At 46.1% G+C, this 16,765-nt stretch overlaps 1 protein-coding gene across 1 annotated transcript; it reads right to left on the bottom strand.

Annotated features, from left to right (window-relative positions):
• Nucleotides 1-4,282: 4,282 nt before the first annotated feature.
• LOC144145346 (glutathione S-transferase 1-like) lies at nt 4,283-16,427 on the bottom strand. The gene is made up of 5 exons (XM_077676916.1): nt 16,156-16,427; nt 14,079-14,137; nt 9,767-9,908; nt 8,354-8,524; nt 4,283-4,438 (listed from the first exon to the last, which is right to left on the bottom strand). Exons 1-5 carry the CDS (start codon nt 16,294-16,296, stop codon nt 4,301-4,303), a joined length of 651 nt encoding a protein of 216 aa, XP_077533042.1. The 5' UTR covers nt 16,297-16,427; the 3' UTR covers nt 4,283-4,300.
• Between the last annotated feature and the right edge of the window lie 338 nt (nt 16,428-16,765).

The following is a 16,765-nucleotide window of genomic DNA, read 5'->3' as shown; positions in this document are numbered from 1 at the left end:
CAGCGGGCGCAGCAAAAGGCTTGATTTAGTATACACAAAGCTGCACTACGTGACCGTAGCACAGATATCGCACAGAAGAGCTCCCGTAGCATTGTCGATCCCGCGTCGGCGGCAGTTCCTGCTAATGCCCGTACGCACTGATCTGGTCAGTCGCTTAATTAAAAAGTGGGGACGTGATGCAATGCGCAGTGAGTGCAAACTGCCGCGGCAAAAGAACGACACGCGACGCTCGAGGCAGTGGGTAGGGAGACGCGCGCTGGGAGCCGCCAGTTTTCCTGCCCATACAGTTACGCCTACAGATGTGAGAGGTATAACACTGCGGCGGGTATTCGATTGCCACTCTCGTAAGCGGTGCAGATGACGATTTGTAATTCAATTTCCCATCGCATCAATAACTTCCTTCTCTTGTGTGCTGCCTTGTATGGGACTTCAGTCCCATTTCGTACAGCGGTAGCGCCCTGCACCCGCCTGCGCCACTTTGCGGCCGTGGCCGCCGCCTGCGCCGGGACCATGCGGCTCGCTCAGGGCGCTTTTCGTGTCCCTTGTGCGTTTTCGCATCCAGTATAGGAAAAAGCAATAAAAATAGAGATCCTGGAATCGCTCGAGAACTTAGGTCGCGTCCAGCTGCTCGATGATTCAGCGAAATCACGGCGCCTCCGCCGCCAATAATGGAATCGTTCGTTGCTTGAGAGCAAATGTTGCGACCTCCGATTCCCGCGGTGACCCGCCGAGAAATTCCGGCAGTGCGGAAGGGGCCAACACAAACTCGTGACGTGTTTGGTTGTTGTTTATTTACTCCACATCCAGGCAATTTCGCTTGCGCGAGGCCCTCCGCTGGCTGTTTGGTTGCGTTCCGCACACTTTAAAATTGATTTTAAATATGTTCTAGGTTTTATTTGAGGGCTAATATTTCGCAGATTATGGCTGTGCGTTCACACAACTCTTTCCACGAACTTATCTCGCCTTCAAAATTTTCTGCCAGTACCCCTTTAGCCGAAGCGTATTATTCGGTTCCACTCACCTAACTAAAATAATAACCGTGTTTCAAAAGTTTTAGAACCGACATCGTTGCGATGCTGATGACTTAAAAATCTTGCCGATTAAGCATGCGTTGGCCTCAGTCCGGAGCTTCGGTTTTAGTACCTCCTTTTATGGACGCTTATGTGTGTTCAAAGGCTAGATACATCGCCGTTTTTTAACAGCGGAAGTGTATACACTCTTGGTTGCGCATCAATCAACAGAAAAAAATAACACGATACTACCGTGCGCACGTGGTCCAGCAGCTCGTGAAGAACGCCTAGCTTCGTCAAGGCTTGAAAGCGGGCTTGCTCCACGTAACTTGCTCGCAAAGAGGAAAGAAAAAAATACCGCTCTATGTTCCAGTCAGCGTTTGAGAAAACGGCGTCGCCGACAAAACGACTGTCGGCTGCACCTGCCGTCCCTGGCTCCGCGTTGCTTGGTGGAACCACCTGAGCTCATAAAACGTAGTCGCAACTGCGGCGCCGACAGGTCTCTCTTCGACTCGGTGGCGTGCACTTGGCGATGGGGCAACCAAAGACACACAGAGAAGTGCCATCTTCACAGGAAGCGCGCCGCGCTAACATGGCGAGAAGGCAATCGCCAAGAAGAACGTCAAAAAGAAGTATTGCAGGTTTTCAACGGCGAAGGAGCGCTCTACGATGGATTTGCGGCGTCTGACGATAAAGTCTGACGCTGAAGACGGGAACAGGAAGCAATCTGGCTCTTCACTGTAAAACTGACTGCAAGCCAAAGGGCTGCGAACCAGCGTTTGAGAGGACCCGAGTGCTGCATTCGTATCGCAAAAAAGAAGAACGGGAAGTGTTCGAGGCCTACGTCATAAAAAAGATGGGGGACCGATGTGTCAGCAAACCTTCAGTTGACCTTCTTTCGAGTGAGGTGGATTATCTGGATGATTAGTTAGGCGAGTGCGGCAGCTGCGATCGTTTCCGCACGTGGTGCAACTAGTGTCACATGGTGTTTTTTCGTGCCTTTATAATCGCTTTCGGAACGAATAAAGCTTAGTTGTTAGTGCGCCCCTTTCCTGTCTGTTTTACTTCCTCCAGTTGTGCCTGGCGCTTAACCTGTTCCCATGATAAAGTATAGGCAGACTGAAGAGGGCACTGTACAAATATATACTTTATATGCTTAAATACTCAGTATACACTTATACACTTTACTTTGCTTTTGATTGGGGCTTCTGCTGAGGAGCGCCAAATATATACACAGCTTCAATGGTTCTGAGCTACTTATATGGGCATCATCGAGTTTAGCTTAGTGAGACGAACACAGCTTTGCCGTGACATCAGGCTTACACCGTTGTGCAACATGGAGTTGATTCTTTAGAGTTCGGAGCACCTTAGGGGCCCGGTTTGTCGTCGTAGCTCGTCTGGTGTCACGCAGTGCCACGCACCCAAACAGAGGCTTCGAAAAGATGCCAGCTTGTCTCTCGATTCAGCCCTCCGGCCAATAATAAAGGGATAGTGGAAAAAGCGATTTCTGTAAGCAGAACCATTCGAAACTGCTGGCGGCGTCTTCACTGGTCGTATATGTTCCCGTTGTCTATAGGGGAAAAAAATCTCATGTATATTTCAGGTCAAACATATGTACATAACCGGCAGTTCCAGCGTTCACTTACAAGAATATTCGTTGGATTGGTGTTTACGATAGTACGCGAAAAAAGTGGCTGCTGAAGAAAACAACCCGGAATTCGAAATGGCGGAGAAAGGCTGCGCCATGTGCGAGATGAGATCAAGAACAAAAAGACATCCCCCTCGCGAGGGGCACGATCAAATGCACAGCATTTCCGAGGGGGTGCGCCGGCAAGTCGTATCTCTCGATCGCGGGACCCGTGTCGCCATCTTTTGGAGGCGCGGGACCACTTGTGGCGCTTTCGAAACAAACGAGAAATGAGTGAAGGATATAAGGCGCGTTCGGTGCATCGAAATCTGTGTCGGTTTCGTGGCTCGGTCGGTAGTGCGCCGGGCACCTTGCGTTCCGCCCGCGGCGTCATGGGTTCGAAACCGGGCGCCGGAAACTGTTATTTCTTTGGCGGCGGACTACGACAAGGCGCGCCTGCGGACTACGACAAGGCGCGCATGCGGACTACGACAAGGCACGCATGCGGACTACGACAAGGCGCGCATGCGGACTACGACAAGGCACGCCAACGCCGCGTGACATTGTGAGTTACTAAAATGCTATGCATTTAAAAGAACCAAACCCCCGCTGTTGCAGTTCCAGGGAGAACGAGAAATAAAAGAGAAGAAAAAGGATGGGAGCAGTCCCAGGAGAAGGCGCGCCAGCACTGGGAAGGAGGCAAAATTGAATTATCTTGAACATAGCTGTGTTCAGTTCATCAGGAAAGCAAGGAGGCGAAAAGCGTGAGGGAAGGTAGCAAAGACAGGTGAATGATGCCACAGCCCCCCTGGCGAATCACTGTTCCGCCCTTGAAAGCTTTCTTGTTTAAGGGAACTGCGTTGACTTTTTTTTTCTCCGGTATCAGAGGAACTTCAGGCACAACCATGAACGAAATTTATTTGCTGGGATGTGAAGCGCAACGCCTTAGGTAGTCAGCCTCAATCGGGCGGAATTTTTTGACAAAGGGTCAGTGGCTCCATTGTGTACTCGGCCAAGGGCTTGAACTTTTTTCAAAGTTCACCCACTTCTGCGCTGCATTGACATGTCTCATACACATTTGGTGAAAATAAAAGGAACTTTTTGTGCCTAAAGCTTTTGTAGTTTGAAACTTTGTAGTCTTATAAATTACGTTCGTGTGCTTGTTTTTAATGTGTTTGCACTCTTTTGCGTGTGCTTTAGCGCTCTACGAGACCATTCCGGGTGGTCTCAAAAGCAAGCATCGCTGTGGGCCTGAATCCAGAAGTGAAGTTTTATGCCGCGTCAAGTTCCGCACGAAGATAAATAAGACGCCGAAAAAACTTGACCCAGCACAAAGGTATTTGTCGTTCAACATAGCTAGAAGGTTACTCGAACTATAGTGAAGCCATATCAGCTAACATAATTGCGGCGTTCATGTAAAACCTGAACTAGAGAAAACATTCTTGAGGAAAACTTGCCATAGTATTCCTGTGGTTGTGCCAGAAAGTTCGCTTGTTTCATGCCGAAATAAAAATGCAAGATATTTCGAAAGTTACAAACAAAATATGCTGATAGCTTTCGCAACTTTGTGTCAGTGCAGCGGGGGAAAAATAAATTTATATACCGGTTTAGCAACCGCGGAACACTTGTCAGATGTATTCTAGCTTTGCAAGTGATGAAACCTTTATTCGTAGCTTTCCCATTCCTTGCTTCGTTCTTCAACCATTGAGCCTAAAACCTGGGCGAAGCATGGGAGCTGACCGCTGAGACTGTTGTAGTACGACACCAGCTTGGCAAACTTCGTCTTGTCCACTACTGAAAGCTGAAAAAGAAACCGGCAGTGTTGTTTGAGGCGCAGGGAAGATATTCGGAGCATTGTTAGGGCAACATCTGAGGAAGGTTTTCCTAGTACTTGTTTGCTGTCATGTACTAAGGCGAATATTGGCGCATTATATCGCTATGTGTACCGCCGTTTTAAAAAAAAACATCATCTGATATAAACTCTTGTTAGCCTACACGCGCCATGGTACCCCATAGAAAATTCAAGAACAGGTGGTTCTGGTGATTCAGTAGCATCTTGTTGAGAATTCGCAGCGATTGAAGCATTTCTAACAAAACGTATGTGGAATTGAAGCAAAAAGATTCTTTTTAAGAGAAGCTTTATAGAGATACGAGAACGATATTTCCGGGTGTTCCCCATTTAGAGAAAACTCCTGGGGCGCACATCCGTGCGCACGCGCGAAATACCAGGTTGTAGAGAAGTTGGAATTACCGGGATTGGTTTATAGTTGACGAAGCTACGCTGTCGCATCTACAGACAATGCAAAGTGGGAGCCGCGCATCGGAAGAAGCCAAGAAAGTGCCTCGCTGGATCGAACGCGCGAGTGCAGTGAACTGCGGTGTGAAGAACAGTTTCTTATAGCAACGAACTGCGTACCGTTTTGAGACTGGCGCGCTCGTGCGGGAGCCAGTGCCTCAAAAAAGAGCGTAACCTCTGCGCCACAATACGCGGAGGTGACGGACGAAAAAGAGAAAGCAGAAGGCAGATTCTCGGTCGCCTTGTTAAACCTTCCTATGCCCTGTAAGTGATAAAATAGTTTCCCTTTCTTGATTTCCGTTCGCCTTTGAGATTCTTCAACAGCACAGCTAAATCGACAAGGGCGGTCATGGGTTGTGGTGCGGACGGAGCAGCTTCAACATGGCGAAGGCAAACACCGGCTGGACGCTACTTCGAAATGCGTAGGCCACACCTCATGCTTAATACACGAGCCGTACGTCACAGATTCGCTGGTTGACCTTCTGCACAAAGTGAACGGAGTTTTTCAACCGCAGATCTGTTTAGGCCGACACGAGTAAGTCCGCGGATACAGCAAACTGTGAAGCTTCAAGGACACAAAGTGGTTAGCAAGGTCCTGGGATTCGAAACCCGCAGCTTTGCGCCGTGTAACCGGCACCCGAACTACTCCGTGACCACAAATGTCCGAGGAGTGCGGGTTAGTAGCTATGGGGAACAATGAAGACGTGCAGCGTATTGGAAAGAAAAAAAAAACGCTTGCCTTGGTTGGAATTTAGCCTGGGTCCTTCGCGCTATAAAGCCGGCGTCTATCCGATTGAGCAATCATCGCATTCCGAGCGCTCAGCATTTCCTTTCAATTCGTAGCGCGGGCGTTCGATTTGGACTTGGCGGCGGGTTCTAGCGCGGGCTAAAGTGGTCCCTTTGTGAGAGACGTGAAAGCCTCCGCAAGAAACGATCCCGGCCTGCCAGTCATGGAGAACTTTCCGTGGGAAGGTTAGAAATAAATTTCAAGTGGTGACATATGCAGGGGAATCTTGGTGCCTTCCTAAACAACTTGAAGACAAACATAGGGTGGCTCAACGGACCATGGAACGAATAGTTATGGTAGTAACACTTAGAGACAGGGAACGACCTTCCTGGTTCAGAGAAAAAAGAAGAGAAGGAGCAATCATAGTTCAAAAAGAGACCAAGAAAATGACTTCGGCACGAGACGTAATCTCGGGAAATTACAATCGATGGGCTACAAGAGTGACGGCGTGTTCACTGAGAGACGGGTCTAGAAAGAGGAACGCGAATAACTCGATGTTGGGACACCACAAAGAAAATTATAGGCACAGAATGGACTCGAGCGGCGCGGGACAAGAGCGGTTGGAGTCGGTGGGAGAGGCTTTTCGTACTGCAGTGGACCTAGTGGGCTGCTGCAGCTGCCACTGATGATGCAACAGCCGGGTTTCCGGCGAAGGGAAACGTGCCGTCAGGTCTTTTGTTTCCCCAGCCTTGCACCACTGGTGCAAGCTTCACCATTTTTTGCATAAATAATTCGCTTATTTAAACGCGTGAACTGCTGGTATGATGAATCTGCGGCTGTGCCTCGTCACTTGCTTGTCGGGCATTATCAGGGTCTCTTGTTTATATGCCGTTGGGTTACTGACCTAAAAGTGATGCCACTCCAGGTTTTTCACAGATTCCCTGGTTCATTGCGAACGTTTTAATTGTTGGTCACCGCTCGTGTTTGGCAATTTTTTTCTTCGTCATTTTGTACGCATTGTTTCTTGTGAAAACATACAGAACCACCGTTCCCATTTTACACCAGGCTTTTGCTTTCATAGCACGTAAAGAGACGTAACTGTCCCGAGAAATATCGGTTGTTTGTTTTATTGCTCTCCGTGAGGACGTACATTTCGATAAATTTCGGTGAGCCCAAATGCTTTTAACTCGTCGCATATAGATAAAAGCCCAGCTTCTTTTTTGTGAACCGAGTGCCAAAAGTTCTGTTCACCAGCTATGATCAAAACGTAATGTCTTTGGTGAAATTATTCACCACTACAACCTATTATTGGAATTCACGAACACCCGTCGGCAAATTAAGCCGAGACACGTGATTGCATCGCAACATGCATCCCACCGCCATCTGACGCTGCACTGCTGAGACATCAATGTGCGCCTGCGCGTCCTACCACTCTCGCTACCCTGTCTTTTCCTTCCCTTTAAGAAGAAAAGCTGGTCACATACACCGTTTGGCGCTAGGGTCACTTTCTTTGCTCAACATATTCCAACAACAGGCCCACCTCCCAGTCCTTCGCTGGCCTTTAGCTGTGCTTTGATTTTCACTTTAAGGCTGCGGTAGGATACAGACTTACATTTTTGTTCTTTCTTGTTGAACCCATGACCACACCCACCTTATGTATTTTTTCCCTTTCATACTTGTTTTATTACGTGTGAAAAGTGACCTCTCGTGACTTTTTATTCGAATACACTATTTCTCGCCTCAGTTCCGTTTCTGTGTTGGTGTGCTAAATGGGGTCTAACGACGAAGTGCATGTTTTTGGCAAAAAGTACAAAGGTGCGCGGGAATATATATGCCACAGAATCGCCCCGAGATGAGAAAGATACGATATCTGTTGGATCGGATCACTGTGGCCAATGCACAATTCAGACCGCCGTCCGCAGCCGATGCGTGTTCGAGCGAGACGTGTTGAGCAAAAAATGGGGCCCATCGCGCCAAATGCTAAATGTGGTCAGGCTTGTCGCTTGCAGTGAAGGGAAAGAGAGGGTAGCAAGCGCGGTTGGATCCGTACTCGCACATCGGTGTACCAACACCGGAAGTGGAACGTCAGGTGGAGCAGGGATGCACGTTGCAACGCGCTCACGTGTCCCTCGTTATTTTGCCGCTAGGTGTACATGCCTATCGCTTGGTTTAAGGGACGAGTGGTCTTATGATACCCCAAATCTTAAAGTCGAAAGAGACAATAGGTTTTGCCGAAGATAACGATGTATTGAAGATATTATTTAGCATGTCTTCGAGGAACGAGTGCGCGTTCCTTTGTAACAAGAGGTCGAATGTTTCGAACAGTGAGTTTTTTGGTTGGATACTTTACAGAAGCAAATGCTGCACCTTTCGCAAGCTTGCACAGGTTCTGCTTCGTGTTTTGACTACATTGTAAATATATGGTGCAAGTGAAGCCCTTGAGGGGCATATTGCGTAAAACACAGCGTTTTATGGCGACCAAACTAAGCTTCTTTGCATGCCAAAAAATAATGCTCTTAGTCAGCAGGTGTATGTTCAGTAAGATATCTGTTAAGGAGCTTAAGATCATAAATTTCCCACCACTTCCTCGCATTTGAGAATCTCACAAACATTTTGTGCTTTTTTCTGCTATGATACCAGTAAAAGGTGACAGTTTGTTGAGGGTGATAGCAATAATAAATTAGCACACTCACCGGAACGAAACACATCATAATGGATACAAGCCTGATGTCTGCGACGGTTAATGCGTTTCCGACCACAAACATCTTGTCACTGACAATATCTTGGAGGGGCTTCAATACTCTGTCCTCAAATGCGGACAATTCGTCCCCAACCAGTTTCTTCCTTCGGACAATGGCTGTGCGCTAAATAAAAGCAAAAAAGAAAGTTGTTGCGAAAAATTGAACATTAGCGTCATTGTGACGTACACATTATTCCAACCTTAAAGTGTAAGAATTTCTAAATGAAAATAAACGTTTGTTGCAGATATCTTTTCCGTTTATTTGTGGTTATTTCCTATTGAATATTTTTTATACAGATATCCCTGTGGCTTTTCAAACAGAGTGACAACACTTGTCATTAAAAATACAAATAGCGCCTCATTATGGAACCTGGAATACCGACTGCTGCCAAATGGCGAGCTGGGCTAGTTGTTGAAACGTAACTTCAAGACTTTGCTGCAGTATCTTCGCAAATTATCATTATGCAACGTATCACAGGCCTTCTTTGCACTTCACAAGTAGTCTTGATCAGAACTTTTTATTTCGTTGCACACAGCAAGAATTTTCTGCTGTCTTTTTCAGTATTTCAGCAGGCCACGTATGTGACATTTAGCAGACACATTTTTCCCTAATGTAGTTGGTAATGTCGAAGGGCTGGCAAGTTTCGTTGGCCACATGTAGAACAGCGTCTTGTTGAACGCGGAAAGTAGCCAAATAAATGTGCATGTGCGCTTGGTGTATTAGTAGGTGCCCCTCGCTGCAGTACTCAATGCTACAATATGAACTTGATCTACCGCAGTTATCGAAGTTCAAGGTGCACAAAGACGTTTTTAGCACTGCCATACTGCAAGCAGAAAAACTTCCTCTTAGGACCAGTCATGAAGAACCCAAATGACGTGTCGGCTGCAACCAGCTGATGATCACGCAGTGTGTGTGAATGCTGGCGATACGTATAGCGCAAGCCCTGCCTCACGCAGAACGAATGAAGAAACCAGCAAGTTTATTGGGAGTGTTGCAGGATCAGTTTTAACTAGCTTAGGTTCACAACCAGACGCTCCTTGTTGTTTCCTCCGTCAGTTTTATGAATGCCGTTTCCAAGAAATGCCAATAGTCTTACAGCACTCCTTTACATGCTCTGTATCGTACCTTCTCAGCGTTATTTTATAACAATGAATTGTTTGAAATCATTGCTTTTATAGATTAAGCACGGTAGCGTATGTATTATGACCCCAACATACCAGTTTTTTTAACTGTGCAGAAATGCCCAGTAATGCTCAGCTCTATCTGTAAAAAATCGGGCATGACTTACTAGACAGCGAACGTCTTGCAAACGTCTGATTATAAGCTCATGGGGTATTCAGGTAACGACGGGTTTATAACACTCACGATGTAAGATGAGGCCACCGGTTGAATGAAGCTTGACACCAAGGACAAGATTTGGTCCACCTGCGCTCGTTTTTGAACTTCCTTTGGGTAAATGGGTGATTCCGGAGCATATTTATTAAGCAGGTAGTAACAGATGGCAGAACTGAAAGAAGGCAAGATTTCATGAATCAAACAAATATAAAGGAGACCGGCAGTAATTCAATTCTTTAGGTTTCATAGGAAGTATATGAATGTGGAAACATAAGTAACACGACAGAAGAAACGTGGAGTGTCGCTGTAGCCTACAAATGACACACAAAATAGACTACGAATGGCAAACAAACCAGCCGTCGGCTCAAAATAGGCTGTGATTGACGCCAGATTTGTGTAAAGGGTTTCAGTTCAACAATTGCTATTCCTTGACCTCGGTGTGAATCCTACAAGGCACATAAGGATCGTGAGTCGATCTCACACTGAACACAAAGCAGTTTCACGGCTCTATGCAACTGAAGGTAGACTCGGTTATTTCGTTGTGTCTTTCCATTTAGAACCGTGTTATTACTCATATAACTTACTTATTACACACTTACATTACTCACTTATTACTTACTTTTTACGCACTCACTTACGCACTTACTCACGACATATTACTCCGTTACATGCGCAAGTTAAGCATCTAAATTTAAATGTGTAAAATGAGCGAATAATGAAGCACATGGCTGCTTAACTCATAAATTGAGACACCAGTTGGCATAGCTATATGAGGCCTGTCTTTCCATCTAAAGACTTGCTTGACAGGTTTATAGTTTTTATGGAATTTGAAATGCCTTTGAAAGTTGTTGAGCATGAAATAAAGTATGTGAAAAAAGGCCTTCCTGTGGAATCAGTCCTGCCTCTAAGAACCCAGAGGTCGATGTCTTCTTCAACTTGCTATATCACAGGTGTTACTACGAGAAAGCCAGCATGAGCGAAGTGGGCTTCTAGAACCACTAAGTTAGTAACACCTATGTAAACAAGACGGGATCGGTGTTGACCGAAACGGGCTGAGCATTGCAACAAATGCACAACAGTGACACGATGCCGTACCAAGGCACAACTGTCATCAGAACTCAATAACGCATGCTGCCGGAAAACACCAGCCATGCATGATACAGTTTAGGCTATCCACCTCGCATTAATTTTCTGCCCCTCTAGACGTGTGCCTGGTCCCATTGATCCTGTTTTTATCAAAATAACAAAGCAAAACCTGAAACGGACAACTTTTTGCACTGTCCGGGAACAAATCAGGCCACGTGCTGCAAATTTTAGGCAAAGATGAATTTTCTGGCAGGTTTGTTTGTAGGTAAATTCGGTCCATTTCCTTTCGGAGGTGTCAAGAATTATACTCGACACCTTATTTTTATAACTTTTTCACTAACACTTCCCCGTGTTTTATAAATCGATGCTTGTTATTTATTTTAATAAGTTTTTTCTTGTAGATTTTAATACCTTTGCCACCGAAAGGCCAGCTGCTGTTAAAATTTCTACTTCCAATTTCTCTTTCTCTATAGACTTCTTAATAAGAATGGAAGACATGAAATGGGACAGCTGAACTATCCGCATGCACTACGCAAGCGGTCATCCAATAGCGGCGATTCGGAAGCCCAAATTGGAAACAGCGCGGCTATAACGGCCAGGCTCAAGGGACCTTGCAGCCCCATTACTCAGTGGCCGACCAGCCACCAGCTCACCAGGAAGACTGCACACAGCCTCCTCGCGCGCAGTTTTAGGTCATGGGAATTGCCTTACTGGGCGCGTGGAGGTTGAGAGCAGTATAACATGTATAACATGTATAACACGTGTATAACACATGTATAACACATTAGTAGAAGGACAGAAGAAAAAAATGGACGTGGGCAGGGCATGTAATGCCAAGGCAAGACAACCGTTGGTCATTAAGGGTAACAGAGTGGATCCCTAGAGAAGGCAAGCGTGGCATGAGGCGGCAGAACGTTAGAGGGGCAGATGAGATCAAGAAGTTTGCGGGATTAAATTGGTCGCACTTACCGCAGGACCGGGGTAATTGGAGATTAATGGGAGAGGCATTTTCACGGCAGTGGGCGTAGATAGGCTGGCGATGATGACGATGATAACACATTAAAAAAAAATTTGACCCATGCGAAATTTTGGTGCAGTTGGTCTGTTCTCCACTTCGAACAGCCCCCAGTTGGACCTGTCCCCATTCAATATCTACGGCTGTCTTAGTTGTTTTTCTGTTGCTTTTCCGTCGTTTGCTTCTAAGTATACGCCCTGGTGGATGGCTTCTGTTCGAAAACGTACAGCATTTTATACATAACCGGCGGGCGAGTTTGGTCAAATTTCTCAGCTATTTGCGACCGGAGATATAATGCGTGTTACATGTAGGAACCTATGTAGATACCCCTTTCTATTCGCAAATCATTCTTAAATATTTTACCATGATTTAGTGGTTTTAAATTGCCAGCATTCCAAAAATTGTTGCTGGAAGTAGTATTGGCCTTGTACACGTCAATAGCGTAGCAGGCTGCCATGACCATGCTCTCAATCTTACCTTTTGCAGTTCTGTTCTCGCGTGAATAGTTTTGCGCGCTCTTTGGATGGTTGCCGTTCTTTAAATCTGCGCGGCTAGGATTGCAAATATCTGAGCGGGTGACCGCATTAAAAAATAGTGCGGCTATGCGCAGCTAACTCTGGTTATGCAACGCGAACGATTGGCTAAACCTGGTTAAGTCCTCGCCACACTTGGTTAACGTTTGATTTAACTGTTATTTTTAAAGAATTCTTCCAAAGCCTGCCTTTGTCTACGCTAGTGATCCCGCTTCCGACGTTTCCCGAGCCGGACCGCTCGCTCTTCCTGCCTCCGACGCTTACTTCGTGCGTTTAGCATCCGGAGCCTCTTTAGTGAAGAAGCTCGCCGGGAGAAATCCGCGGGGTTGATAGACACCGCTTGCCGCTGACGGCTCAAAGCCTCCCGCTTCCGCGCAACGCTCAGAGAAATGGCCCGGCTTCGCTGTCATCCACGGCCAAGCCCGCATGCATGCGGCAAGCCACGTGGTCAAGGGGTGACTCGGTCGCGCCTTGACCACGCGGTTCTAAATGAACTTTGACACAGCGGGCCGCGTGATGCGTTTCCAAGGGTACGGCGCACCTGTGGCCAAATGAAGGTCACATTTCATGCGATGGAGAAATGGCCCGACGAGATCATTAACGCTTTGCTTAAAAAACACTTTCGCGGGCGCTTAGTTTCCTCCGCCTATCGTTTATACTTTCAGTTTTAAAATGGGAAGGTTTAGGTGTTCCACTTAAAGAGTACGCATCTTCCAGAAAGAGAGTTTTACTTATGCCTAATGCCCCACCTTTGTAAACAGAACTACGCATATTCCCAATTGTAAGGAGAGTAAATGTCAATCAGTTCTGGCGGAAATTGTTACATTTTATATTTTATATGCTTGACATTTTTGTCTTTCGACTTGATCCACGTCTGGTCAGGTGAAACAGCGGGCTCGATGTTGTAATAATTGACGGGTTCTTTCCTTGTCACTCGTCGCAAAGGCGATGGGGCAAAGTAACATGCCGTGCGAAGTCTGCATATTACGAAGGGTCTGGTCGAATAAAAATTTTTAGAAGGTTTGGTTGTCTGTGAAAGTCGCGTATTGCGAATAATAAATGCTAAACACGCCACGGAACGTTTACAAAACACTTCGGTTGACAAAATACACACAGGTTTGTCTTGAATTGAAGTATGACAGCATGGCATCATCACATTTTGCCAACTGAAGTCATTCATTGTAAAATGCTTAGGAGTAGGCGGCTATTGAACAAGAACTGCCATATGCTTGCGCAAGCCGCTTATCCCTACAGTCTGCACCTGCGACGACCGGCTGCCGGCCACCCCAGAGCATTCCCGCTAAAACTCACGTTACCGTCATCCCGGCGAAACTGCGATATTGCTCTCGATGAAAGCAGGTAAAGTTCCTAAACTGGGCAGTAAGGTGGAATACACAAGTGATTTCTTCCCCTGAAAATGTCCTTTTTGTGCACATCTTGTTTCAAGCTTTCTTTTGTAACTAAAGTCAAACATACTTAGTCCTTCTTTCTTTAGTATTTCCCCGATAATAGAGCACTCCTAGGGGCAACCAAGTGATATCTATGGATGAAATGTTTTGCTACAGTTCCTTTTGGGAATTTAAAACTAGTATGTATATAACATTCCCTTGAAACCATTTGGGACTTCTTTTTTCTATCAATACTTTAATAACTGTGATGTCACTCTAGCTGGGCCGAAAACAGGCGTGTCAGTTTCTCATCGGCTTACCTTTCATAAAGTATAAAGCCACCGTCATCAATCGTCGGCACCATGTGCAGTGGACTCATCTAAAATAAGATCATAAGAAAAAATATCACAGAACTTTCCTTCACAGTAAAAAGAAATATAGCATCCTCAGCGTTACTTTTCGGTGAGTTCGCTGTCTTTTAGAAACAGGGTCAACCACAGATGAAGAATACAAAAAGAGCGGTAAGACTTCTGCTCCTATTTGGTTGGATAACTGCGATGATCATTATGTCGTGCGACAGCTCTAAATTTATGACGGCACCTAAACGCCAGTAAATAAAAGTTATTTTTGTGCGTATATAGCAGGGCAGTGCTTCTAAATTGTTTCAACAGCTTTCCCATGTTCTATCGCGAAAAAAACCGAATTGAGAAAAGCACGATTGTTTCCTTTTCTCAAAAACATTGCATGTTTTTGATGATGCTACTGGCCAACATTTTTTTTTTTGTAATCAGGAATGCATGTGGAGCCAATTTCACCCGATTGGATTTGCATTTCCTTCCAAGAGACTTTGATAGCCAAATCCTGTCATTATCAGCTTCTGCTGATTTCTGGTTACGTCTAAAATGAAAGCAAACCATTCCCCTGATGTAGCATCTCGGAATTTCACATCAAGACATCGACATGCGCGTTCCGAAATGCCCCTGCTGCGGAGCAAAAGCTACTGTATATCTTCATGCCTTTTTAAGGGAGCCCTCTAGAAAACTACTTTCGTTTGCAATTACGCAACACGGCGTTGACCTGATTAGCTACTTGCACCCCGGTTCTTACCGCGGCCAGAATGGGTGATTTAAATTTTCAATTCCAGCTACAAGAAGTGGATTTATTACCCAGCTTGAAATTGGAAGTTTCGAGCACATGTCCCTCATAAAAAAAATTACACCGTCTCGCCGAAGGGAACTATGTGGTGATGCAAAGCATCTCGAAGTTCCCAACCACCCCGTCACGCGAGCGGCCGCTTTCGTGGCGCAGTCGCGTTGACGAGCGGCATCCGGATCCGCTTGGCGACGCTGACGTTTCGAAGCGGCTTCTCGTTGGCGAACCGCATCCGTATCCGCTTGGCGACGTTGGCATGCCGAAGCGGCTTCGTTTTCTCGCAGTGTGGGATCCGCTGCTCGACGCTTGCGTTTTGAAGCGGCTTCACTTTCGCCAATTCGCTGACAGAATTGTTGGCGTCCATTCAGTTCGGACAAGCAGCAACTGAGGGAGTGCGCGCGAGAGGAGGAGACGAGGAGCAGCGCGCGCTCTATCACACAGCTGGTGGAGAGAGGGGGAGAGGTGCGGATGGCCGCCGATGGACTGACATAGCCCCGAGCAAGGGGTGCTCTGCGTCTAAAATATTTTGCATTTACTCAAGTGGCGAGTACTGGGATGATTATGACCCCACTTTTCGATACATCGGCATGGAAAGAACGGGGAAAATTCGCTTAGCAAAACTCCTTCCTAAATTCGAAGAAGCAAGCAGACGTTTTACACATTAAACACTATTGTTTTTAAACAATGCACGATGCCGTTGTTTCTTATTTTTCAGGGTACTTTGGTCGCTTTTACTTTCCTGCGTCTTCGGGGCTACCTTCAAGTTTCTAAATTAAATTATTGATTTTCTGAACCCTACAAACACCGCATCTAACGCAGCAAATTTGGCGCGTTTCGCAAGCTTTTGTAGTTATGGCCGCCGCTTTCATATGCTATCAGACACAGCCCTCTGAAAATGCGGCATATTATTTTTTGTTTGAGCTATGAGCGGTGTCACATTAACCCTCTCGTTTTCTTGTAAAGTTAGCCCTTTATTGAACTATTTGTGCAACACATCACCCTTATTCGTTGCTAATGTTTAGTGTCAATATCCAATTCAGCCTGCTAAAAAGGCGTGACTCTGCTGGCTACAGGGGATAAAAAATAAAGCTGCAAGTAACTCATTCAAAGCATCCGAGCAACACCGTTCATTTAACGTTTACTGAAATAAACAATTCTCTAGTCTTCATTCACCCCTTCCAGTAGGTTACGCACCCTTGAAACAATCATTCGCAATTCAATGCCGCAGTTATGGTGCTCACTTACCTTTGAATAGCTTGGGGACATGTGATCTTGTTTGTCGTAATCTAGGGCCTTGACGTTCAGTTCAACACCTATATGCTTAGCTAGCATTTGAATGAATAGGCATGGCTCCCTTGTTGGGATGGCGTAAATATCAATGCTCATCCTCTTGGTGAGCTCCTCACGATATCTAGATTAATACTTGATACCGCTATGAGCGCGTGTGGCTGGTAGGCTACCGTAGGTCAGCAGGAGGCTTTTGTAGGGAAGCTGAGTTGAAACGGATGATCCGCATCTAGTGCGAGGGAATAGAACAGAATAGTAAAAATGAGGCGCTATCGGAAAACCTGTTTCCGTTGCGAGCTTTCCACGGCCTGCACCTGTTGTCTCCGCCTGCGGGCCTGCTTCGTTTCCGCTTGGCCGGAATGGCAACGGAGTGAGAATAACAGGGCCTATTTTATACGCTAGTTTCTCTATTTACCGTGGTACAGCAGCATTTAGGTGTTGAGCTGGTAACCCATCGGCTGGATTAATGTAAGGCTACTGGTGCGACGTATAAAAACGTCGTGTGACTTCAGGTACATATGCCAAACAAACTTCGTGCACAATATCAAGAAAGAGCTGAAAGAGCGGA

Source organism: Haemaphysalis longicornis, unplaced genomic scaffold, assembly GCF_048455015.1.
Source record: "Haemaphysalis longicornis isolate Haplotype H1 unplaced genomic scaffold, Haemaphysalis longicornis Haplotype H1 scaffold_7, whole genome shotgun sequence".
Classification (NCBI taxonomy): Eukaryota; Metazoa; Arthropoda; class Arachnida; order Ixodida; family Ixodidae; genus Haemaphysalis; species Haemaphysalis longicornis.
The sequence above is the reverse complement of the archived record's forward strand: the minus strand, read 5'-3'. Positions and strand labels throughout refer to the sequence as shown.

Bases quoted from the DNA above. Each gene is read 5' to 3' on its own strand.
- LOC144145346 (XM_077676916.1), bottom strand. From the start codon at position 16,296: ATGAGCATTGATATTTACGCCATCCCAACAAGGGAGCCATGCCTATTC. The intron at 9,909-14,078 runs GTAAGCCGATGA...GCCTTCTTTCAG, and splicing joins GGCTTTATACTTTATGAAAG to TTCTGCCATCTGTTACTACC. The intron at 8,525-9,766 runs GTGAGTGTTATA...GCTTTTATTTAG, and splicing joins CGGTGGCCTCATCTTACATC to CGCACAGCCATTGTCCGAAG.